Source organism: Odontesthes bonariensis, chromosome 23 (assembly GCF_027942865.1).
Source record: "Odontesthes bonariensis isolate fOdoBon6 chromosome 23, fOdoBon6.hap1, whole genome shotgun sequence".
NCBI lineage: Eukaryota > Metazoa > Chordata > Actinopteri > Atheriniformes > Atherinopsidae > Odontesthes > Odontesthes bonariensis.
Genome location: NC_134528.1, coordinates 14,216,514 through 14,242,944, shown reverse-complemented (window position 1 = coordinate 14,242,944; position 26,431 = coordinate 14,216,514). Strand labels below are relative to the sequence as shown.

The 26,431-nt window shown below is 40.2% G+C and overlaps 1 protein-coding gene across 3 annotated transcripts in view; it reads left to right on the top strand.

Moving 5' to 3' along the window:
• LOC142373777 (adenosine kinase-like) overlaps positions 1 to 26,431 on the top strand; it is a 117,656-nt gene that overhangs the window by 9,119 nt on the left and 82,106 nt on the right. For all 3 annotated transcript variants that reach the window (XM_075457175.1, XM_075457176.1, XM_075457177.1), the window contains one exon: positions 6,907 to 6,985. In XM_075457175.1, the coding sequence (XP_075313290.1) occupies positions 6,907 to 6,985 (79 nt within the window). The remainder of the gene's footprint in view (positions 1 to 6,906; positions 6,986 to 26,431) is intronic.

The following is a 26,431-nucleotide window of genomic DNA, read 5'->3' as shown; positions in this document are numbered from 1 at the left end:
ACATACTCCCTCTTCCCACTCCTCTCCATCAATGTGTCCCTCTTTCTCTCTTTCATATCGTCACACACACTCTCTCCCACATCCACACAGTGCAGTGTGACAAACAACGCCACCTTCTGCAGCGTGAAGCCAAAAACCTGTGACATTTTAGGGGAAATAATATGAACTCATCCGCCATGACCGGATTTCACCCCCACCATCTAATCCTTGAGTGCAGCCTAATTAAGTACAAACAGCAGTCCTCAGTTAATGCCAACAAATGGGATGTTGCTGCTGCTGGATCGGCCGATTATTAAAGGGATGCACATTTCTTGTTTCTGCATTCTAATGCAATTACTCACCCATTATGACCATGTAATTGTGCAGTCATTAATTGCGCATCCACTCTGTAATGCGGCTGAAGTCGTGGTGTTTTTTTTGTGCTGTGGGACTCGGGGCGGATTGTCTCGGCTGAGTTCGCCCAAATGGATTGAGATACCTGAATGACAGCAATATCGTAATGCTTTTGTGCAAATCAATATTCACCCCTGACTGTAGTCTATTAGAGAATGTCAGAGGACGGGGAACAAGGCCTCAGTAGCCGTTTGAATCATGACTCATTTGTGCTCAGTACTTTCATGCGCCTCATTCTTTGCCATCTCTCCCCATCCTGCCCTAATGTTCCAATGATAAGAATGTCCTATTCATTCTGCGTTCCTCACCGGTTGCTACAGAGAGAGAGACTCTACAAGCATTGAGTGAAAAGCACATCTATTTCTGAGAGGGAGCGCGAGCATGGTAGAAGATAATTATTGATTTGAAATAAGAAAGGATAAGGCTCAACCTTGAGCAGCCCAGCAATAGCACACAGAACAGAATAATTAATGGGCCTGTCTTGTGTCGGGACAAGCCTTCACACTGAGACGAGCGTATTGATTTTAAACAGATAAACTGCGTAACCCTTTGTGAAGGGTTTGACAAACAATTTAATTGGGGGGAAAAACAACAATATTCCTCACCCTTTCCATCTCCCTTTCATCGCGTCCCTGAGCTGTTTTTCCTCCGCCTGACCTATGGAAACAATTACTGTGCATCAGGCCTTGTACTGCCTCCAGACTACCAAGGAAGACTGGTGTAGGATGCACGCACTGATTGGGGGATCTAATCAATGGTGGAACTTGTCTCCACTCCAGATGTTTGTGTTGAAACTGGGATTACCAAAGCTTTTTAGCTGCATTGCTCCCTCTCAGCCTCTGTCAGATAGAGAAGATGGATCTGCCTGTTTAAATGTACCTGCCTGCTATAGTTGAAGCAGAGATGATTTACTGTTCCTCTACAACCCACCTCCTTCCTAATCCCCTGAGGAGAGCTGTAAAGAAGCCCCAGTACTCTCACTTCTTTGCTTGTCCTCTCCTGATTAGCGATAGGGGCCGTTTGATCATGTTTCCCTGCCTGTCCTTGTGATTTGTAAGCTGTTTAAACGTGAACGAGGCAATTAAATAAGAACGAACGGCACGTAGGAGAGTGGGTGCTGCAGTGATCATTAACGATAAATTACCCTGGTGTGCACTCAAACACTCGGGAGGACTTTCAGGCGGACCACTCCGGAGGATCCAGATCCAATCTAGCCATTGATTAACAGAGACTTGTTCTTCCTGTGAAATCACTCGACAGGGATTTTAGGGCACTCATCCGGTCTTATCGAGATAGGCTAACATCAAAGGCGAATGAAGAGGGATTGGGTAAATGGACTCCCCTTGCCCTCCATGTAAAAGACTTAGAAGAGCAAATCTTGAATTATTGCCTCATGTAAATAATCTACTCGGCTGGTTTTTTTTGTTTTCTTTTGGTGAAGTGAAAAAGGAACTCATGACTCACCCATGGTAGAGAACACTTTGGTGCTTTGGAAGCTCTCACATTTCCCTTGATGGGAAACAACGGTGGGGGCTCCATTCCCAGGAATGTAAACAACACAATGTTCTTGACTTGTGTGATTTACCCCAACAATTTGAATGTGTTAAGCCATGAAGATGAAGAGGTATTGCTTTTCGAGGAGGACTCTCATTTCCCCTGAATACAAACATTGTATTCAGTAGCTTGATTTATCTCATTTGAATATGATTTGATTTAAGCTGAATGAATAAATACCCCTATTAATCTCACATTGGGAGGTATGTAGTATGTAAGAGAAAAACTGCACTTAAGTTCAGAGTGATATCTAACTAGAGTGTCACTGGTAGTCTTGTGAAGCATATATAATACAGACTGAGGAATGCAGTGCATAGCTGGAATTGCTGTTTCACTGAACAACACCAGCAGGTTTTAAAAGCTGAGGTTAGTAGCTTAGGACATTTTGTTCAAAACAATTTATTTTTCTCTGCTCCCTCCCATCACAGAGTGAGCTTAGACTGCAGTAGATGGAAAGGGATTTTCTATCCCTAAATGGCCATGGGGGCCGTTTACGGTGTCACTACTATGGGATCACATGATGTTCGAGGGTGTAAAGGTCTTGAGGCAGCTGCTCCTTTTCGGATGGGATTTTTAGAGGCGTCCAAGAGCAGGGCCCCACGCTGTCTGCTCTGAAAGGTGGAGCAAATACTTCTAGTGTGGAAGAAGAAAAAAAAAAAAAGCAAGCTCAAATCCTCAGAAGCTGTGTGTCTATTTGAAATGGGTCTGGAGTCCCTCGGCTGCCTTCATGTTATAAACACCCACAGTGCTCAAATTCTTCTTTTGTCAAGGAGTCATAACAGGTGTCTCAGGAAGGTTTTTTTTTTTTTTTTTCTCCTCCCCGGTTTGCATATTTTCCACTTGCATGGAAAGTTTTTTTCTTTATTAGGAATATTCTGCCCTGGGTAGACCCCTTGCCTTGAGACATATGTAGACTTTCTTTGAAGCAGATAAAGTTACTTTCACACCAGCTCAAAATTCGACCATGCCTAGTTAAACTAGGTTGTGCTGTAGTATTGAATTCCTCTGGCTCACGTGTGTTGGTAAGCCATGATGCACTTTGCATATGGATTACTCCTGTCTGGAAGTATCTACAATAGATGCTACATATAAAAGTAAGGTAGTTCTTACTTTACTACTTATAAAGGTACTACTACTACTAGGTACTGTTTATAAAAAAAAACTTTCTGTTCATGATGTTAGCAAACAAAAAATGTAAGTATTTGAGAATAGAGTTCCCAGTCTAGTATTTTCCAGTATGGTGTGTGGTCTGGTCTTTCAGGCATACTTACAGTATGCTCTCTCATAGCATGTTGGCATGCTCAAAGGGCTATTAAGTACTACAGATCTCAGAAGAGTCAGACGCTGAGGAATGGAAGGGGGGGTGGGGGGGTCAAGTGGGTCACTCCTCACCCTAAACTGATCAGCTTGAGTAGAGATGAAAATTAATGCAAGGAAAAGGAGAGGCTGTACTGTGTCTCTGTGTTATATTGACCGCATCGTGTCGCAGACGTTTCATTGAGAACTCTGGAAACTGTGTCAGCTTGTGAAAAAAGGACACGATTTGTCTCCTTTAAACATTGAAATCCAAGCATGCTCCCCGTTAGCAGCTGCCCCAAAAAAGTTGTTTAAATCCAAAAATGCTTTGGAGCACAACATAACTCGACCCCTTTGGGGTTACACTCAAGCAATTTCACAACTTCTTTCACTCTGTCATTACACACAACACCAGTGGGAGTGGTGTGGGCCACCTTGAGCTATGTAGTATGTCGTTTGATTTCTCCCTTCATGTAAACACACTCACAAATGGACAGTGTTCAATGTACAGCTGAGGATACAAAGAAAACAAAAAAAGGCAGGCATATCATGAGATGATATGGCATATCATATTGACTGCAGTTGGGTCAATTACCTTTGCAGGATGGACAGATTATATAGCTAAACCCCTTGGGAGGCTGTTTTTTTTTTTTTTTTTTTTTTTGTTTCTTTTGTGAACTATGTGAAGAATACACATCATTCATGTCCCGGCTTTCTAGATAAAGCTTCTATCTTCCAGCGGAGCCCAGCTTTGCATCGCATTGCGCCTAAGCATCGAAGTTATTGATGTTTGAAATGGCTGTATGATAGGAAAATACAAAAAGGATAATGCCGCTTTCAGTATTTCTCTGTGAACCCAAGTGAGTTCCTGTGGTTTATGTTTGAAAACTCTGCAATTGTTTGCTCCCCATTCCCCAGTGAATTGCCTGTGTTCGTAACTCAAGGTGTTTAGTCTGTTAACAGTTGTTTCAAAACTTTGCTGTACGCTTTAGACTTCAAACATTTAATCAGACGTAGTCTAGCTAAAGAATTTGTCTGGCTATAAGGCTTTTGTACACAAGGAAATTGTAAAACTTGTTTTTCTAATAGCCCTGAAAACATAGCCTATGAAATGCAAAATAGTTGCTCATTTCTTCCATGTTAAAGAGGAATAGTGCCTTTTTATTTAATACACCGCTTTGAGGAAGCAGTTGAAGTTCTTTAGTTATAACTCTCTGCTCATGCTGCTTTAATACTGTATGGCTAACTGTAACCATGTGTTCCTCTTTTGCTTTTATCAAGCTGACATCAAGAACCCATCTGCCTCTTTTCAGCTCTGGCTACATCTGTGGTCAAGCATCCATTTTAAATAAAAATTCACCATTTACTTGATTTACTATTTTTTTTTTTGGCAGTTTATATAAACAACTTGCAGCTGGAATGTCACAGTTGAAAAAGGGCAAAAACTTCTGTCACTTTTTTCTTATTTATTTCTGACTTAAATTGGTCCTGTGTGGAGTCTGTTTTCCCAGTATCTACGAGAGTTTTGCTTTGGCTTTCTACTGTGGCCAAAGACATGCATACTAGGTTATTGGTGATTGTAAAAAAGGTGAGCATGCATGGTTGTCGGTCTCTCTGTATTATTCCTGTAATAAACTTGTCCAAGGATGTACCCTGTCTCTTTCTTAATGTCAACTGATATTGGCTCTAACCCCACTTTTGCTCTAGCAAAGGATGAAGCATGTGCAGCTGATGGGTGGATTTATTTAATTCATGCTTTAGAAAAATACGCCTACAAGGTTAACACTTGAAAGGCACGTCCAAGTTCATACACTACTATATGCACATTATTTTTTAAATGTATTTTCTGTTTGCAAAGATCAAACAACAAAGTTCCACTAAGGTTGAGTTTTGGAAACCCTCATCCTTAACATACCCACCAATATACATCTTATGACCAGACCCTTGATCCTATAAGCTAGGCTTCAGTCACTCACTTCGAGTACTTTGTTTTGATTTGTGAATTTGGCCAGCTTTATAGAAAACTAAGTATTGCTGCAAGTACCAAAGCAGGAGGCGGGATTCTAACGAATACATTGATGTTTTCTGTTGGAGAGAGGCAATTTTGTTACCGTTGGCAGATGGTCCGTCAGTGTGGCACAGGACAGCTAACGGCAACATTCAACCGAACAGACAAAATAGTTGTCTAAATTTAAGAAAAGTGGTTAAGATTTGAAAGTGATAAAGAAAATGTAGAAAGTTTAATTTGGAGTACAAATACAAGTTTGACCTATGATGCAATAAAATTACAGTAGCATTTTAGCTTGAGTGCTAACAGGCAAATATGGAGTAACATTTTCCATCAGTTGGTGCTTTGCATGTTCTGTGATTGTTCTCCTCTTAGCCTTATTCGACTTTACTAATCCATGAAGAGAGATGGTTTTGTAGAGTTTGGACTAATGTTGCAAAGTCGCAACTCAAGAAACACACCAGAAGAATACAAAAATATGCTTTGTATGGTTCTCATCAGGTCATCGCAGAAATGTTGGGCTTTGTAGATGCGGAATGCTCCGCTTTGCTCAATCGCTACTCGCTGCATTTGTATGTGTGACATTAGTGCTTGGAAAAAAAGTTGGTCTGTGTGGGTGCAGGGTTTTTCTTTCTTTCGCTGAAAGCTGCTTTCTAGCTACAGTGGCTGGATACAAGGTTGACGAAAGAGCTGTCGCTGAACTAAAACAGAAAATATGTGGGTCCTAAAATAAAGCTCTGTAGTGTTGACGGGTGTCGTAGAGTTAGGTGACCTCATCAAATATCTGGTATGTTGGAAAGCCTAAACGCATTTGGTATGATAAGTTTAGAATGTTAGCAGCAAACATGTAACAGTATTGTATCTCATGGAGTTTCATGGGTCCTTTTTTTCTACCCCCCCCCCCCACCCGCATATTGTATTGAGGGGAGAAAATTATCTCTTTATTGGGATACAAAATAGGGGATCTAAAGGTTTAATAGGCCTCTGGATTCATCTAGTGAAGTTCATCAGCTTCTTAATCCTTTGTGCGTCTTTAGTGCATCTGAGTTCTGTCTCGTTTTCACACCCCCGCGGTGGTCACAGCTGCATCTCATTTATACCTGTACATCCCTCACCATTGGAGTCTGTATTGACTAATTTGTTGTGCTTATATCCATCCCCTTCTCATGGATGCAATATCCCTTAATTACATCTACTGCAAGACTGTTTATTAAGTTTATCAAACAATGACATTTTATAGACCGTCAACTTCACCGTGACATCATACGCTTAGGAAAAACACTTTTCTGGCTTTTGCTCATGCCATACCTCATGAGTAGACGAGGAATTAGTGACACAGAATTGGTGACACTAATATTAGACATCCTCCTTTTAATTTTGGTAACAGTACATACATGCTCCTCTGCTATTTTAATGGAGATGTGTTTGAACGATTCATATTTTAGAATGTGCAGCTTCTTTGCATAAACAACTATGTTTTAGGTGTTTTTGGCTGTTATGTCCTCAACTTTGGAGTATAAAGCCAAAGAAACATTATTGCACTGCATTCCTTTTGTTAGGTTCCCTGAAGTCCTTGTCTATAAAAAATTACTCTGGACAGATATGAATGTGAAATGCAACTTGACTGGCAACTCTTGAACTTTTTTGTATTTCAGGTTTGAAGAAATTGTCAAGAGGAACAAAGTTGAATACCATGCAGGTGGTTCTACCCAGAACTCAGTGAAAATTGCTCAGGTTAGTCTAATCCGGCTCTCTGCACTGTGCCTGAATGTGTTTTGAATATACAGTGGTATGCTTGTAACCTTAGATTTATCGGCATGGCAGCCCTGGGAATACAGAGTATAGCTGTATAGCACATTGACACATTACAATTTTAGCTGCTGTGAATTCATCAGACCTGCCACGGAAAAGAAAGGCGGGGAGGATTAATAATATTTACAGTGTTATCTAGTTGGCCTAATTTCATGAGACATATCAAGCATCAATTAGTGAGAATTACAAGTAGATGCAATTAACATGTCACAACAAATTATATCAAACAAATGCTGATCTGTCTCCCTGGCTGTTAGACAGATCTGAGCATCTGAAAGAAATTGGTGATTGTCCAAATCTAAAATGACAATCTGAACTCTAAAAGATTATTCAATGAGTCATTTTTTTTCTTAAGTGACTACAGCACGTCTCTGGATTTGACATGCAGTGATTAGCTGCTGATAAGGCTTCGGTCTGCTTGGAATAAACAAAGAATACGCATCCAGCTGTAAAATAACTGTCTTCCAGGAAGGAGAAATGAGTGCAGAAGCTAATTGAGAGGCTGATGTTTATGAAAGCAGCAAGTCTCTTTTTGTGTGTGTGTGTGTGTGTGTGTGTGTGTGTGTGTGTGTGTGTGCGCGCGCGCACGCATGGTTTTGTTTCTAAGTGTGTATTGTCTTTGTATATACTTAAGTTTGCTCGTTTGCGTTTGTGTGCTTTTGGCAAAAGATAGACATGGAGTGAGGGAAAAGTAAAGCAAACGGGCCCTCAGGCTGCCACCATCTCTATGCTTCAGAGACAGTAAACATCATTTTAAAAGAGATGCAGAGCTGTGCATCTTCATACAAACACTCTTTAATTATCAAGATCAGAAGCGTTTGCATAAAACTGAGTCACTCACAGACATTAACTGTCAACTTTGTTTTATTCTCTGGGCAACATCTCCTCATTTTTCAAATTCTGTGAAGCTTTAAACAATGCGTTTCTTCTCGAGACAGTTACAGGCTTAGAAATATAACCGTTGAATTTCCAACAGGAGACTTTTTCCTACTCTCTTGTCAAAGCTCGAGCAGGAGTTACAAAGCATATAATCAGTTTGGTCTTCAGTGAAGACATAGAAGTTGACAATGATTTTTCATGTTTAATTTAGGACGACACTGGTTGAATTGCCTCAAGCTGCAAATCAACTCCCATGTGAAATCGGATCGAGAAAGAATTTTTATTGCTAGCCCTCGCTGGAGAAGGAGCTGTCATGGCCTCTTTGCCCTGCGAGGAGCATTCAGTTAACTAAATTAGTCTCATAATGGCATAGCAGGCCCTAGTCAAATGTTATTTTACCCTGTTTATTTGGATATTTACCCCCTTCTGAGGAAAGATGTTGAGCAGATTCTGAAATGCTCAAGATAACAAGAGTGTTTTCGTCTCACACCCCGAAGTCTCAGAAACTGCTTCTGTCAATATATACCTTGAAGCACTGACTTTTCCACATTTCATTTTCAGTTGATGGTGTTCTTTTATGAAACATGTATAATGCATAACTGGCTCCCAGATTATCACATTGTAGCACCTGCAATATGTGAAACTTCAAACCCTGTTGTATTGTGGAAGCTGAACCTTCAAACACGAATGATATGCACTGCAGCACTGAATCCACATCAAAGGGGCCCAGTGACTAAATGAGATGCTCGATCCAGGCAGGTTTGCTCAGGAGCACCATCGCCGCTGGAGGAGGGAGAGGAGTGTTCAGAGGCTTTACACAGGAATCGCTACACATGCTGGGAAAAACCCAGGGTGTGGGAAGATCAATGTCTTCGTCAGTAGAACTCGTACTTTCCTCCAAAAACCCAGCCACTTCATCCGAGGCTGTAATAGGTTAAATACTGCCGCTTCTTCCAAGTTAAGATTTCTGCACTATCAAGGAAAACGTAAACCTTGGCTTTAGGAAGATGCAGAATCGATGGTAATTGGATTTGGTCAAATGAGAATTGACCAAGAAGAAGCTTAGATGAATAAGTACTGTTTCCCTCTAACCACCGTCTTTGCCCTACTCTTTGATTCTTGCAGTGTTTGCTATTCATCAGTGTGTTACAGTCAGTTCAATCGTTCCCTTCTCGATTTTCATGCACTTATCCATATTCAAATCACACATTTTGTCAAACTACAGGTCTCAAAGTAGAGTCATCAATGCATTTGTACTTCCCTAGCTGTGCACAAGTGCTCCTGAATAAGCTGTGGATCACGTTTGAATCAAGTCAGTGAACTTGCAGGCATGTATGCAAAGCTCTCTGACTCTGATTCTTTTGAAAATGTGTGATGATAGAAGTGGGTTGGAGGTTGTTGCCTTTGCCCAAGCTCTCACAAACACCGTGCCCTGAAGGGGCATCCAGCATAAAGGCTTACTTACTGGATGTTGCAGGGCTGTAAGGTAACAAAAACCAGCCCAGTTGCTGCTTGCATACAGCCTCACACATCAAAGGGCTTCTGCTCAGATAGGGCACGACAGGAAACAACAATCAGCTTTTTTCTCTTTTCTTTTTTTTTTACAGTTATTTACAAAGTTTGAAGGGTAAAAGAAAATGTGGCTGAACACATGATCCAAAATTTGGTACTCCCAAACACTGGTGTTTTTTCACGTGGCAGAATTGGTGGTGGGAGTCATTTGACTGCAGGGCTGTATCAAGAAAGCACAGTCAATTCATTTAGACGGAACATCAAAGTCCTCCAACAGCTCCTAAGGGCCCAGAGATTGAAGTCTGAGCTGAGACAGGCTCATAGGGAGTTATTGCTGCCGTGAAGGGAAGTAGATCCTACTCTGACTGCCTCATGTAAACCGTGCGCTCTCATTAGGTTCCCCACAAATCAACACCATTGACATATTGTATTTCTGTGCATTGTAAGCAGGCTTTTTACCCATTCACCAAATGGACAAATTGCTTTGTCTAAGTGCCTTAGCTGTAAATGTGTCACAAAAAGTTATGATTAATTATGTACTCTTTTCTTTATTTAGATTGTGTGCAATTTTTGGAGTCTACATCATCAATTCACTGTGATGTCTTAATTATTGTTTAGAGAGTAAAGGCTTTTGAAAAATCTGCTGCCTCTGTCATGGTTATGATGCCTGTTTAACATTTCCTCAGACTTGGTCAATCGTGGAAAGGGTGAATGGGGCCCAGCCTGGTTTGTTGGCTCTGAGCTCTTAATTGGAAACGCATGTGCACCACACTATTGAAAGCTTTATTCGAATAACAGAAAAATCCCACAGCACCACTTGACTTCGAAAAAGTTCTTCACCAGCTCCTATTTTGCAGGCAAATTCTCAAACTGGTTTTGATGTCTCATTGAAGGCAGTGACTTATGTCTCTGGGTGAAAATATTCCATGACCTAATGTTTGGCTTTTACCGCTCGTTTTGTTAAATAAATAAAGAATGGCAACTTGCCTCCATTTGAATGGGCTAAATGAAGAAATGCCTACGTCTGGTACCACTTAGAGGAAAGAGGACAGTTAAGGAGAAAGAGTGGAGCTTTTGTGTTCAAACTATGTGACTGAACTTTCAGGAGGATGTGCTTTTATATACTAAAAAGGGACGTTTAAAATCTTTCTGTCACTTTCTGTTTTTACCTTTTCTTTCCACTCTTAATGATCGGCATTAAAACAAATATGCTTTGTCTGCAAGGAGACCCGGCGGGGGCTTTTGAGACATTTGATGCTGGTTCATACTTGAGTTTCTGGGGTTTTTGATCAAATTAAGTGAGCTTGTACTTTGCTTGTAGATAGAAGCACAGCTGTGCCGAAATGAGCAAGTTAATGACCGATTTAAACCCAAACCCTGGTGAGCCTTTGAGCTGTACACCATAGAAATCAAACCTCTCAAGTATGTGCCTGTTGTTAAAGCAAAAACCCTCTTGTTTGTTTTAAGACAGGTTAATTGCAGAACCACTGTTGGCACCTACTCTGAGCCGTTTTATGGCACCGGGGTCTTGTCGTTTCCTTCCCATTATGAAGCAGTGAAAGGTCACAGTCTGTTAAGCTTCTCATGAGAGATGCATGAATCCAAATGGAGTTTTCTTTTTTCTTTTTCTTTTTCATTCCCATCACCACTCGTTCGACATTCCAGGTGTGCAAGTATGCACTTGAGGGGGGCCGCCATTGTTTTTCTCAACACAAGTGGCGGAAGCAAAGAACGCCTCATTCGCTTTGATGAGCGATGTGTTCATGCGTGGGCTTCAATGTCACCCGCCATGAGGCAGCTGTGAAGTCGCAGCTCATGTCTGTTGTGCCATTTACTCAATGATGAAGTGGGGAGATCTCTCTTGGTTCCACATTCACCTCGCCTTTACACACTTGTACACGCACTGTCTGAGCATGTGTTCCTCCCATCTTAACTGTATTGTGACTGCGTGTCACTACTAATACTAGCATTCATTAAATCTGAAACTCTGTGATCACAGTGATAAAGGTTGAGAGGGCGATTATGCAAAGTTTTTGTCATAAGAAGGCATTATAAGCTGATGGTCTTGCCCTGCGATGTCTTCGTTCTCCTTTCCTCAAATGTTACTTTCACACAGAAATTAATTAGCTTCATTAAATTTTTCTCTCAGATTCTGAAGATTTTGTCGCCCTAGCAAGAATTGGCACAGTTAATGTCACCGTGTAGGTGACATATCAACATCCCTGTTAAAATTCATTTAACATTGAATTTATGACTTTATTTCAGCTGCCAACGGGAAGACGTGGGGAGTAGATTGTAACTCATAAGTATGCATTGGAAAGAGTGTTGATTAACATTGAGGGCTCGAGAGATGACACACTCAATGTGTATCATCGAGCCTCAGAGGCTGACAGTGGAATTGAATGTGATATCTTGCATAACGTGTCCTTGCTTTAAGTCCTTGGTTCCAGGCTCAGAAAGAAAGGCTGCACCACTGGTGCGCTCGCTCTTTGCTTGGCTGTTTTACAGCTGCCCAGGCCCCACATGAGCTCTGAGGGAAATCTGAAAGGACTTGTGAAGTAGACAGTGGTCCACATATCTTGCGGCATTTATATCAAATTGCAGGAAGGATGTTTTGCCCAGGACACCGATACATCACTGCAATCTGTTCTTAAAAGCAAGTACTTGTATTTATGGTGCACAAGAGATGCAGGAAAGAATGTGCTCAGATGGCTGTGAGAACATATCGGGCTGTAAACAATGCTTCATTAAACCAACTATCGTTGGAATTACTGGCTGACACAGGTCAAGTAACTGGTGAATGAAAGGATGATTGTGCATTTTACACAACTGCTCCACATTTTCATGCAACTATTGAACGATGCCCCTCTCTCATATTTCCCCACAAAGTGCCTGTGGCAGTAGTATTTATTTGGCACATTCTCAGCATGCTCCCACTCTTGCGGTTGAAGTGTTGCATAGCAACTGAGAAAAACAGCTTTAAATATTTTGGTTAAAAAGGTTTTAAGAAAATAAAGAACAGCCTGCAATTACTGTTCATTTCTCCCAAGTTCATAAGTTTAAGGAGCTGTAGAATTGCGCCAAGTAATAAATGAAATACCAAATTTGGCTTTGTGTTGGCTCGGGAAAAAAAAAACGAGAAACTCTGTCTAGAATATTAACTCCTCTCGTGCCAATTCGTCTTTTCCTGTTTTGTTTAGCGAATAAATGCTGGCAGCTGTCTGCACCTTCGCTAATTCACAACTGTTTTGAAACAAAGCTCACAGTAGTTTTCAAAGTGCAGCTTGGCTCAGTTTTCAAGCCAACTGAGTATATCTTTGACAGGATGGAAAATGTGTAGGTGAGTGCAAATTTGAAGTGATGTGCCTGAGGAAGAGGGATAGGGATGGAGCGGCGGGGATGGGGGCGCATGTGGAGAGAGAGAAGGCTGGATGACGCACAGCAGGTGACAGACAGACACTAATAGTAATGGCTCTTATCAGTGCTGCGCTCGCTCCCTCTTTTTACATGGGCTCTGACATCCTCCTCCTACTCCACCCCCTCCATCTAGCAGGGGGTGTTGGGAGCTCGCTGGGTTGTGCAGCGCGCTCAGACAGAAAGAGCCTGCCAAACACTGGTCCCCTCACATATAAATTGCATCATTAACATCGCCTAGATTATTCCAGGCTCTCCCACCGGGTTTATGGCAGCACCGGCTCAACTTAACTTATTTGACTCACTGAAGACATTCAGGTTTTCTGAGTGAGCTGTGCTTAGATCTGCTGTGAAATACACCGGTTCTATTCTCTCTTAAGGTTTTAAACAAATCCAGAAGAAATGTGTCCATATTTTTAACCCACTGTACCCTATTATATAGTATAAAATGCTTTAGTTTTCTTTCTTGAGTTGTCAAATGTTGCGTTATGAGTTTTTACTCAAAGATACGGGTTTCTATCAGTGCTGGGATATATGGTAAAATTAGGGCTTACTGGCAAAGAAACTCAATATCCCAAAGATAGCTGTTTGATGTGTATATATATCTCTCTGTTTGTTTACAACAATATGGTAAATGCATTCAAATTCAGCAGCGAAATATTAAAACAAACTTTATACAAGTTTTCTTCAAATATATTGTTTTGCTCTTTGTGAAATAATGACAAAAAACTTTTTAAAGTTTAACTATCGCACAATATTAATTCATCATAACAAATTACTGTGTAAATGAGAATGTTTATCTGATGAAGATTTACATCTCAATATAGTTAAATGCAGTATATGCAAATCACAAGTGGCAAAGATGTCTAATTGTTATTCAGTACAATTAATCGTCCAATTCTTATGTGTAGCGACAGACCGCCTCGGTAAGTTAACTTGTAACTTATTATGAAAGTTTTTAATTAGAGTTTTCTGTGACTTATATTTGAACCATGGAACATTGTCTATATTTTTGCTAGAATATGACCTACAGCATCACTGCTTGCAAATGTTGATCAAGATAATCCATTTCAACAAATGAGACGAAGATATCGTGCATTGTTATTTATTTATTCAGGAAAATCCAATATTAGTTAAGCAAGAGTCTCAAAAACATATAGACGTTGCTTCCAGTAACTGCTGTGACCCAGTAATAAAGATTTCTGGTGAAGGTTTTTCAGTTCTGCTCATTTGTTTGGAGAAATTTCAGCCCAATTCTATGTTGAGAACAGCTTCAGCTTTGGATTGTTGATGAGTTTCCTCACAAGAACGGCGCACTTCACGTTCTTGCAGTACATTTCTGTCTGATAAAGGTCTGTTGGATTGACTCTGCTATTCCATGCTATTAACCATTCTTCGGTAAAACAGCTCAGGTGTTACAGTTTAGAGTCGTCTCACTGCATGACTCTCTTTCTCATTAAATTCACTCTGCTAACACATGTCCCGACAATTTCTTTTCGAATTCACTGGTGCAAGTCAATATTCATTGTTCCGTCAATGATTGAGAGCCATCCTCGCCCAGGTGCAGCAAAGTAGGCCCCAACCACGGTACAGACACCACCATGTCACACAGATCGTGTGTGGTTTTTATGCTGAATTTCACACATTAAAACCCCCAAAAAGTTCTATTTTTGTCTCATTCATCCACGGCATATTTTCTACAAACATCCGGGCTTGTCCACGTGATCTTTTAGCAAACACCAGACAGAAAGCAGTTTTCTCTCTTTCTACTTTTCTGAGGAGTTAACAAGGATCTTGGATGGCCTCTGTTTGTACAGGGGTTTTCTAACTGCTGGGTTTATTACCTTTTCCTTCCTGATGAGCATTATCAACTCTCATAAAACCTCTTCTGTTGTAGCATCAGTCACATCAGTAAAGTATTGTTAACCCCAGACTTTCATAGATCCCTGTTCTTTAAATAAAACCGGATGCACTCACAACTCTTCTTATAATTGTTAATAGACTTTTTGTCTTTTTCGAATGTTAGTTGCCCCAAATTTTGGGAAATAAGTTGCTAACAATAATTTCTCAGCAGCTCGCTGTTATTGCCACGCCAAGCTTTACTTGAGGAATATTGCTAATATCCCCAATGCTAAATATTGTACAATACAACCTGTGATCCATTGCTCCACAAAAGGAGGCTCTTAAGCCCAGTTGACATCTGTAATAGAGCTGGATTGGGCTTCCTCCTCAGATCAGTTGGCAATTAACTCTGTAATTACTATCTGAGGTCAGGGTTAAGCTCAGTGTGAAAGGTTGGAGCAGCAAACATTTTTAGATTATCCTCTTACTCTATTATCCTTTCTCACCGCTACAAGGTTTTACCTCATAGGGAGAATACATTACATAAAGCCTCTTGGCAATTACTCCTCAATGAATATCCGCATGGTGTATAGTCCTTTGATTAATCTGGAATCCCCTCTGCCCCTGTCCAACTGTAGGCCTGGCTCTGCTTACCATGCAGGTTTCATTTTCACCTGAACAAATGGTTTCCTTAGACAAAAAGTGCCAACCTTTTACTTTTACTAGCTGCTTCAGAGGAAAAAAAAAAACAAGAGAAAAGAGAGAGGGGGGTCCAGGCTCCTGCAGCAATAACAGATATCCCAACAAGGAGAAAATGTAGGGGTGGAGACTGAGTAAGTCGGTAAGGTGGGGATTTTTTTTCTTTTTTTCTTTTTTTAAAAAGGAGGGGGAGACACTTAATAGTGTTGAATAAAGGAACATTTATTTTTGTGCTTCGGCCTGTAACAGCCTCAGGAAATAGCTCAGTCTCTTGATTGCGAGCAAATCCTATTAACTTACAGTGCTCTCACTCAGGGTAATGGGCTCCACCTTGAGACTTAGGAGAACACTTTTCCCTCTGACACACTGATACCGGTGTCTGGAGGGCTTGGCGTTGGGTAGTCTAACACTTGGGCAGAGACTAATCAAGTCAAACAATCTGCCGGGCGGGAGCAACACAGAGTAAGGATGTTGATATCCAGCAAGCTCATTCAACAGGCCCCTTCACACGTTCCTAACCCAATACCAAAGGATCAGTGCATGGGATCAGTTCAAGATCAGGTTATTTGAGCCCCTGAGAATTGTAAAGCGATCCCTGAGCAGTTTTTGCTTTCTCAGGAGTGATCAGAGCTGTTGGTTCTGTTATAGACTTCTAGGGCCAGGGCCAAAGGGAACTCCGGGGGTCTCCATTTATTCCTGTCCAGCAAGCGAAAGACTGTAGTGTCTGTGAAAGTGTTTGTGCTGTGTGTGAGGAGAAAGTGAGAAAGAGAAACTCAATTTACAGTATGTGGGTAACCACCATCCCAAAGCCAATTGTTTGAGACACTACAATATCTTTTTTGTGAAAACATGCTCTGCCTCTAGTTTATTATTTTCTGTCAGGAATTTCATGGTTCAGAAATGACTGTAGTTAGTTTTAAGCTGCCAGATACTGTAATTAAGTTAAAGTGAGAACCTCTGGAGAAATAGGAGCTCTCTATCGAGTCATAACTACTCTGATTAAAACACTGCAGCGAATTAAAATTCACTTTTGCACCTATCCTCTGCAAAAAAAAGCATCAAATTGCTCATTTCCACACACATTCCACATGTGTTTTTGAGTGTTGTGAACTTTGAAACCCTCTAAAGCTTCACATGAATGTAAACATGTTTGATACGGTGTGACTCCAGTGATTGATCGCCTCCATCCAGTCCCTCTCATAAATCCGTGTAGGATGGCATGTTCTTCTCCTGTCACCATTATAGCTTGTGCATGCTGTCATCCGGCTGCCTTATGTCTGCAAAGTTACAGTGTGCACCTGTCAGACGCAATTTATAGAATGAAATTTGTTGTGTACCCTGGGAGCTCTAACCTCTTGGCAGTTTTTTTTTCTCTTTTTGCCGCACCTGATTTGTTGCAACATTTCTAGCCAAGCATTAAAATGAGTAATCCCAGGTTATGTGATTTGTTTGTGTTGAATATGTGTTGAAGGTTCACCAAACACTTACTTTTATATTATCATAATAATTAACACCAGATTTAATTGAGTCATTTTATAAATGATTAAATTACCCAAAATTATATTGTCACTACAGTATATTAAGGACAAGGCTCTCAGTTCCTGAAGCAGTTACTTTTTGATAGTACTTTTTCTGGACAACTGTATTAGTTGGCTTGCAATGAGCTGTCACCATCTTTTTTTGGTACATTAAAATGAAATGAATGCTCCGCAATTAGATGTTTGTTCTTTGTCATTGTTACACGACTGCGCTGCTGCTGCTTGTGCTCTCATCGAGGATTATCACCCCTAAGAGGGGGAAGCGTTACAAAATGACAGCCTCTCATGTCGAACAAGTCAAGCTGATTCTGTGAATATTGAAGAGGTTCCCACCACATGTTCTCCTGCATGTTAAGGGAGCAGCGTTAACCTTGTTTTGATTTGCATCTCCTTAGCAATTAAGATAATATGTCGTAATTAGAATTTTAATGTACCGCTGTGAGATTTTTGATAATTATACAGAATTCTCTGCGGTGATTTTCTCTTTGCTTGCTTGTCTTCACAGATGAATTCATGGCTGATTAGATCACCGCTCTAATCAGATTTTAGCTACATTGTAAAATATCTTCCCACATGTCTCTGTCAAGCTGAGTGTCTCAGTGTAACTGTGAAGCACTTAACTTTGATACACACATGTTTTATAGGAAGTTTATAATTTGGACTTCAGAAGTAGGTTGGTTCATAGCAGATGAGGTGGCTGAGGTGAAACTGATGCAGCTACATGTAAAGACTTGTTAGTTTAATGCAGGGTTGAAGCTACGCCTTGCCTTGAGTCTGAATCACTTTGTCCTTATTTCCTTATTTCACAACAAATACTCAAATAGTTTGTTCTCACTGTCAGCTGAGATTTGGGACACAAGACAAATGCAGTGTCCTTGAAGTCTTTGAAGAAGAGGGAGCACAATCGATGTTGGTCTAGTGGTTGCAGTTTGGCGCTGGTTGCAGTTTGATGGATAGATAGATTAGCTTTGTATGATAAAGGCTGGAGATCTTGGGCCACATGGTGGTGTAGTGGTTAGAACGGTCACCCCACGGCTGAATGTTCCTGAAATCTCTGCTGGAGCCTTTCTGAGTGGAGTTTGCATGTTCTCCCGGTGCATGTGTGGGTTCTCTGGGTAAGATGCATGTTGGGTTAATTGGTGAGTCTAAAGTGACCGTATGAGTGAGTGTGAGCGTGAATGATTGTTTGTCTTGCTTGTCGCTGTGTGGCCCTGTGATGGACTAGTGACTTGTTCAGGGTGTATCCTGCTTCTTGATCCAATGGCAGCTGGAATAGGCTCCAGCCCCCATGATCCTAAATTGATTAAAGTGGGCATAAAAAAATGGATGGATGAGTGGATGAGGTGGGAGGTTTCAACTTTAAGATGCCTGATTGACAAAGGCCCATCAAACATAAATTACTACATCTGTTTGAATAAAATTAGAGGCCAACTGAGAGGTCAAAACAATATTGATAACTTGGAGCATGAAAAGGCTGATGGCTATGCAGCTTAATTTCAGTAAGTAAGTTTTCGCTTTGTGTCTGTTTAGCTATTTATTTATTAAGAATACATTTTGTGGTGATGTAAATAACGTTTAATCTATGTATGTACTGTTGGCAATGCACAAATATTAAAGAAAATCTTAACTATCCATGTTTCCTTTATGATAATTAGCCACACCAAACTCTTTTCTGTGGCGTTTATATTACTGCTTTGCATTGAGTTCATGGAGACTCCATGCAAAGCAGTAATGTGTGCCCAGCTGGGGACTGTCAAAGTTTGCATCCATTTACCACCATCTAAACCAAATGCCATAGATTCCAATTAATTGGCCAAACCATTGAAATGCTCAAAAAGTGGGTAAACATTGATAAGGGTTAAATACCGATGCTTTACACAACTGGGCCAAAAGGTAGGCCCTGTATGGAACTCTACCGAAAGTGGTCCAAGAAAGGAGGATGGATGCCCTGTGGAGTTTGTGGAAAAATGTTGATTAACAATGAAAGCAGCAGTTCTCATTCGGATTCAGAATCAAAATCCAAAGCAGAAAAATACACTTTTTAACATGTAGTCTCCATTCAGCAAAGTCAACTCATTAGACATCTTTGAACTTTCATACTGATAACGTTTAAAGGTTGTAGAGGAAGGACCAGAAAGCAAGTTAGTTCCTAAAAAGGAAGTTTAAGAAAGACGATGTCAGAGTATGTCGTGAAATTCATATAAAGCAAAATTAAAGAAATTCTCAATACTCAAACCGCTACTCTAGACTTCAGTTGAAGCAAGAAGCGCACATTCTAATCTGCAGTGTTTCCAGGAAAAGGCCGCTGGTGTGACTCATTTAGAGTCACAAAAATACCAGGGCTCAGATCATCTGCCACCACCCAGAATAAAAGTCAGACTGCCCCAGGTCCTATTTACACCTTTTTAAACAATTTGACCATTTCAGAGTTTGCTCATCTTTAGAGCTTCCTGAGCGCCTGTTTGTTTCTCCACAGCCACAGGGCCATGTCACTTTAAATGTCTTTTCCAATATATGGTTGAACCTTCCTCTAGTATGTTCTGTATTTCTGTAAAGGAGCAGAGTGCCGGGAGACAGCTTATCTACACAGATCACAGTGTTTGTCTCATTTTTCCTGCAAACCGATGTCATGTTATCACCAGTCTAGTTTAAACGGGCACACGTTTGGTTGATTTTCACCCAACGTTAGTGACTGAGGGTAAAATATTTTTGTTTAGATTTTAACCAGGGAAGGAGCTTGTGCCTTCGAGGCACATCCATGTTGAAGTTCAGTATTTAATCGCCCTCGGGCAGGTTAGATGCTGTGCTGTCAGCGGATTTATTATTATTTTTTTTAAACATTGCAGTTAAAGTTTTAGTTGGGCTAGTAAGTCACCATAATGCTTTGGCATTCATAAAGAGCTGGCTCTAAATTAGCACTGCAACCACTTTGGTTGCAAAGGGGTAGCTGATGTGCTTTGGGAGGAAAGCCTGGCACATTTGATCCCACAGAAGAGCTACTCTTGCACAAATTGCAGAAAACCTAAATGCTTGCTGCGGTAGTTTTATACGCCTCAGTGCAATGCATCTTACTATGTAGTTGTAACGCTGCAGGGCGGTCAAATTGCCAATAGAGACACTGGTCCACTGCTGAATGTGCCTACAATGGATAGAAGCTGACCATGGAGCACTCGAAGAGGTTGACCTGGCTGTTTCTTGTGGTGCATGTCGACGACCATGTGATTGATCATGTATTTCTTACTTAAGGAAGACATATTTGCATAAATCCCTATGGGATGTAGAAAACAAAACCTGTCAATCTAATTAAACACTCTTGGAAGTGTTCTGCTGAATTACCAAGTGCCAACTACCAAAATAATGTATAAAACCCTTTCATGTCCTGCCATTGGATAATGTGCCCTACAACCATTGTTAAATAATGTTTTATGAACATGACAAATAGTTCAGACCGTCCAAGCTACTTAGAAATTGAGATCAGGCATCTCTGGGATGTGCTAGGAAGAAAAAAAAAAACATCTATGGATCCACACATTGCAACTTACAGGATGTGAGGCTAATGTGTTGGCATTTGACACAGAGCACCTTTAGAGACCTTGTGGAGTCAGAGCAATCTATGCAAAAACCACTACTACTTGATTTTAACGTTGTTGCTTTTAGGTGTAGATTTTAACCAGATTAATGGAGTTACCAAGTTAGATGGCATTAATGGTAAAAGATGTGATCCCACAAAACAGATCAACGTTTCTGAAAAGCTCCAGTGAAATGTTTATTTTGCGTTTATACACCCCAATTGTGTGGATAAAATGAATCAATTTAATTGTTGGTGTTTTAGAGAATAGAACTGGCATTTTGAAATTGATGAAGGATTTCCCACTCAAATTAATCTGCAAAACCAAAGAACGCAGCACTTAATTTATTCCACGGGCTGCCTGTTTCATCAGTACACCTAACCCAGTACATTAATTGTGGTTGTTTGTTGTGTGCCTGCCTGTGCATTCATGCTGCTGTTTCCTAGCTGCTTGTTTTTATTCAGCTCGAGACAGCAGCCAATACTCCCCTTGGCCTTTTCACTACAACAGCACGAACCAGTCAATATTGTCAGGAGAATATTTTCCTGCCCCGAGTTGCCACAGTATCAATACTTGAGCACGGTAACCAGGCCCAGGGTAAATGAACAGAGATTTGCTAAGAAAAAGTAAACCTGAGACCTCTTTGTGGAGCAAAATTGGCCACCACAAAGGAATTAATGACGGATCCTTCCAGCATAATTGTCTAATTATGCCGGGCAGATGGGGCACTGCTTTAACTAGGACACATTGTGCTACCTCTCCAGACTCTCCACAACAAAAGGCAAACCAGTGTGACAGCCTCTTCAGCAGTGAGTGGGAGGGAGAGTGAAAGAAAGAAAATGGAGAGAGAGTGGAGTAGAGGAGGGGGAAAAAAAAACTGGGTCTGTCACCAAGCCATTCCTCCACTCGATATGTTACCACAGAAACAAATGTATGGTGTAAACACTGCGTGGATCAGAGCTCCTGGGAGGTGAATCACTGCAGTGTAATGAGGTTGGTTTACATGCTGCTTCTCAGCTTCCCACCCAGGCTCAACTCAATACTTAAACCCCCTAATTAAAGAGAATCGGCCACTCGATAATTGATCACATCAGCTGCCTCGGCATACACCTTCACTGTAAGGCTTCATGCCACTGTTTATTAGAGCTGTCTGCCTCTTTTATCTCCTGGGAAGGAGAGGAAATGGGAGTGCTGCAAGGAGGGGCAGGTAGAAATGAGGAAAAGGTAAACATGTAAAGAAATGAAATCTCTGCTCTTAATAGATGCCTGTTAAATAGAAGTGGCACAAACTGTATTGTGTTGTGTAACATTTAATGTCTCAAGGAGCTTTGAGGAACTGCAATCGTATGCCACTTGGTGGGAATGCAGGAATTTCAACAATACTGAGAAAAAAATCTCACCATTAGACAATTTTGTTTTTGTTTGCAGGTTTTGTGTATACAGTCACCAAAAGTGTTCTTATTTTATTTTATTTTATTATTTTAATTTTTGTCCTTTAATTTCATATTAAGTTTTTAACTCACCGACATTGTTATCCTCTGAAACAGAGATGCTCCTCACAGCTGAAAGAATACAAACTTTTTTTTTTGTGGTTAAATTTGATAATATTCTAAAGCTGGAATTTGACTGGCTGCCATTGCCAAGCCCTTTCTCAATTTTCCACATATAGACACATGGTCACCACAATCAACCGATTGTTTTAAAAGGGGTCTAAAGACATTTCTTTTTAGCAAGAGTTATGGTCCCCTCTCTTAGATGTTTATTTCATTGCTCTTATTATTCTATTTTATTTATTTTTTTTCTCCTTCTTTTTATCATTTTTAAACCTGTAAGCCCTTTGAGATCTCTGATATAAAGGGCACTACAAATAAAATGTATTATTATTATTATTATTATGGTCAGGATCACTCGGTTCTGATTTTCAGGGCACAGGGAACTGCTTTAACACCATTTTTAAATGTGCACAGTCGTTCACTAGACTTCACTATAAGTCCCTCATCATTAGGAGTGCACAGGGGCTATGAGCCCATAGCCAGATGTTCTCTGCTGGCGATGTCATTGTTGCTGGACTTGTCACTGTGGTGTCTTATGAAATGGATGAGATGCTTGTTGCACATGGAAGAAGTGTGCCCTCTAACATATAGTTTACTTTAAAACGGTGTATTTTAACCCACGCTAAATCCAGTCGAGTAAATCTTGTGCCTAAATCAAACCAAACTGTGAGTAAAAAATGAAATGAGAAACGGACTGCTCTTGTTGATTGTTTGCTTAGTTTTGCCACCTAAGTTTTTTTTCTTTTCTTTTTTTTTTTCTTTTTTTTTTACACTTGAGCCTCCTCAGGTCGCTGTCATTGACCCGTGTCTTTATTTCTACTGAGATTTGTATTTGTGGTTTGAGGTAGGCAGACAGGAAGTGACAGGGCTGACTATTGAGCCTCAACAGGATCTCTGACATATAGATTTTCTCTGACTCTCTGTGTCATGGGGGTAATTGCTGAGTTTCAGAAATTGATCTATTGAAAGTAAATGTATCACCGAGACTTGGACTGGGAGGATAGAGGATTGACAGTGTTAGATGGTGACAGAAGAGGAAATAGAGCTGCTGGAGGAGCAGACAGTAGCATGTATTTGTGGTAAGTGGGTCTTGATAAATGCCTACTGTACACCTGCAGAGCTGACAGAGCGTTTTATTACATATGGACCTGAGCAGATGTGGTGGAGAGGAAGATGTATGACTCAAGTGACTCTGTTGAACTAATTTTGAAGCTTTAGCTCTTCAATTGTTTGACTTATTTAATCAAAATGCTACATAGATTGAAGGTGTAGATATGAAAGTGAGTGAAAAGTTGCATAGGCTAATTGCTATGATTAAAGCTTATGCATCAGTGTGACTTTTTGAGAGCAGACAACATTGTTTGGTTTGATCTATAAGTTACATTTCATTTTTTATTCATGAGTTTTACAGCAACCTAACCAAAACCTCATACAAATAATTACAGTTTTCTTAGCCTGATGTTTTTGCACAGAATGATTTGATCAGTCTGTCATGTCTGCACTGGCAGCAACTCATTTGGCACCTCACCAAACAGAGACATATTATTACAAAGTGGGTGTAACTTCCTTATGCCAGTCACAAAGTGCTGGTGTGGCATTTCTGAATTCCTGTGGCTGGCAGCTGTTAGCTATTGCTCTGACAACCTTTAAAAGATGCCTGCTGGGGCTTTCCCACCATTAACGGTTATTAAAAATGACTTTTCCAGAGAAATAGAAACTCCTTTACATGTGATGCAAGCTGATTAAAGCACCTTTTGATTTGATTTTTGATGATTGGCCTCACGATTTATCACAGCCGCTCAAATTGCTTTTGTACAACACACCAGAGTTGAATTAACACTCCTCTGAAAACTCTTAAAATCCAGCCAGATCATGCTGTTCTTTGCTACGGCTGCATAATCCTCTCATCATCAGAATATTGTCATTGATGACTATGCTTTTAATGATACATGTCTAAATACATTTTCCTAGTCTGCATTTGGATTGGGATCAAAAGAAGAAAAAAACGACATACTATGTTTGAGACTTAAATTAAGTCTGTCTTGGATTATTGAAGTCCAGGGAAAGCAAATTCAAAGATTTTCATTAAAGCAAATAACGTGTGTTAGAAGATAATTTCTTAAAAAATGCCAAAGACTGAGAGCCATGTGGTACTTTTTTGTTTTCCATCATTTTTGTATTAAATATTTATTGGGACTCGAATATTTGATTTAGGATGACTGTGGCCCTAACCTGTGAAAGCATGAACAACAGCGACATTATTTTAAACTAACTGAGGATCACCACCAACACCCAACTCTGCATTGATTATTTCATATCTGAAAGTTTTACAAACTTTTATTAGAGACAGCTGAGATTATTAGAAGTTGCTGCCATCGGTGATCGTAGCTGAATTGACTCTTTCTGTCCATCCTTTTTATCATCCTGGCAACATCCGGCGTTGCCTTGTGTAGAGTAAGTTCCCTTGCTTAGGTTTATATCGTTGCTTGTCGCTTCTGTCTGCAGTGTGTTTGATTTCTAATTGGTTTGATTAAAAGAAATTCAGCTCAGGTTTCCCGTTGCGGTTTAGTGCGGATCATTTGAGCTGCTGTGATAGCTGTCGGGTCAGTGTCCTCAGACTTTAAAAGATCTCTGGTTGTTAACAAATCCCATATGAAGACCGAAGGCAACTGTAAAAGTATATTAACATGTATTTTTATCCCACTGTAAAGTCTGCTATAAGTTAATCCTCTGTGCCTAGGATTGTTACCCCATAAACTCATTGATGAGTCACTCCATTGCACTGCTACTCAATTATGAGCCGAGCCACTGTTTATTACTTTTGATATAGTCTTTCTCCCTCCAGCTGTAGTAAATACTCAAGAGACCAAATTGAACAGTTAATTCCTTTTTGTGAGAGAGCATTTTCTAAGAACAAGATCCAGCGGATTTGGGAAGCTACTAGGCCTGTTTCAGAAAGAATCTGTTTAGTCTTAATAAGTGTGTCCTCTGAAAAGTTATTGGTTGTTCTTTAGCACATGATTCTATATTTATTTATTTATCTAGCTATCTATCTATCTATTTATTCATTCATTTGTTTTTTTTACCAAATTTGGTAAGTCATTTTGATAAAATATTTTTTCATTTATTCTGCTAGCTAACAGACCAAAACCAAAATGTCAAAACACACCCCCTTTTGGCAGAACTGCTTTTAGGTTTCACAAAAGTAACTGCTATGTCTTTCGGTATTTACCTTGGTTAGATTAGACTTATGTACTGTGTTCATGTTTTTGTATTTTTCTAGATACTTTTAAAATCTGAGGTCAGCTTACTTTTGTGTCCCCAAGTTAGTTTTCTCGCTCTCATTTGGCCGCTGTGTGACAATGTGAAGTTAACATATGTGGCATTAGCCGGTAACTATGTGTACATTTGAAGCCACAAACACTAGTTTTCAGATACGACTGTTGGTCACAGTGATGGAAATTGTTTGTATTCAGAGAGTTGATTCACACCTAAGTGTATAACGCCATGAAAAACTAACATAGCCATTCTTTGTTTGCTTGTTTAGTCTTTTTCCCAGACATTATAAAGTAGTGTTTATTGAACTTAGTATCATTCTCTGCTTGTTGGCTTTTTTTTCAGGGGTGTAAAGGAAGGTGTGGTTTTTCTCCCCGGCTCTGAGCTGATCGTCTTTGCGGTGTTATTGTAGTCTTGACCTTGGTTCCTTTCTAAATGCTTTTTGTCATTGCACATTCTTACAGGCACACAGCCCTATAGTTTTGACTGAAAACTCATTGAATCTGCCTTGCCAAAGCCAACAGGTTCAGAAGGTTGCAGGTGCTGCAATGGAACTGGTTTGCTTTTTGCTTAAAAAGTAAAGTGGGCTTCACCCAGAATGGCTCCTTCTCCAAACAGGCTCTGTAACCAGGATCTGTTAGCCGTGCTCCACTTTGAGGTTATGGTTTCATTGGAATTAAAAAATCTGTTTATTCTGTGTGAAACAAATATATGAATTGGATTCTGATACTAGACTGTATATATTTGGGTTATGAAAACTGCCCAGACTGTGATATGCGGTCATTCCAGTAAATATGTCTGGGGATTGGAGTTAGGTGAGTCAGTCTTCGCCAACTCTTGGTTTAGATTATTATGCCACTTTGATTTCAAGGAGAAAATAGACTGAATAAGATCAAATTCTGTTTTTTGGCAGAAGGGAAGTCTGGTTGGCACATGATATCTAAATAGAAATAACATTTTCCACTTAGATTAGATTTAGCTTGCATTAACCTCCTTTCTAGCTCAGAAACTTGACTCTCTAAATGTCTAAGTTTTGTTTTATTAAAACCGTTGGCATGCAGAGTGTTTCATCTGGCAAAGCTAATC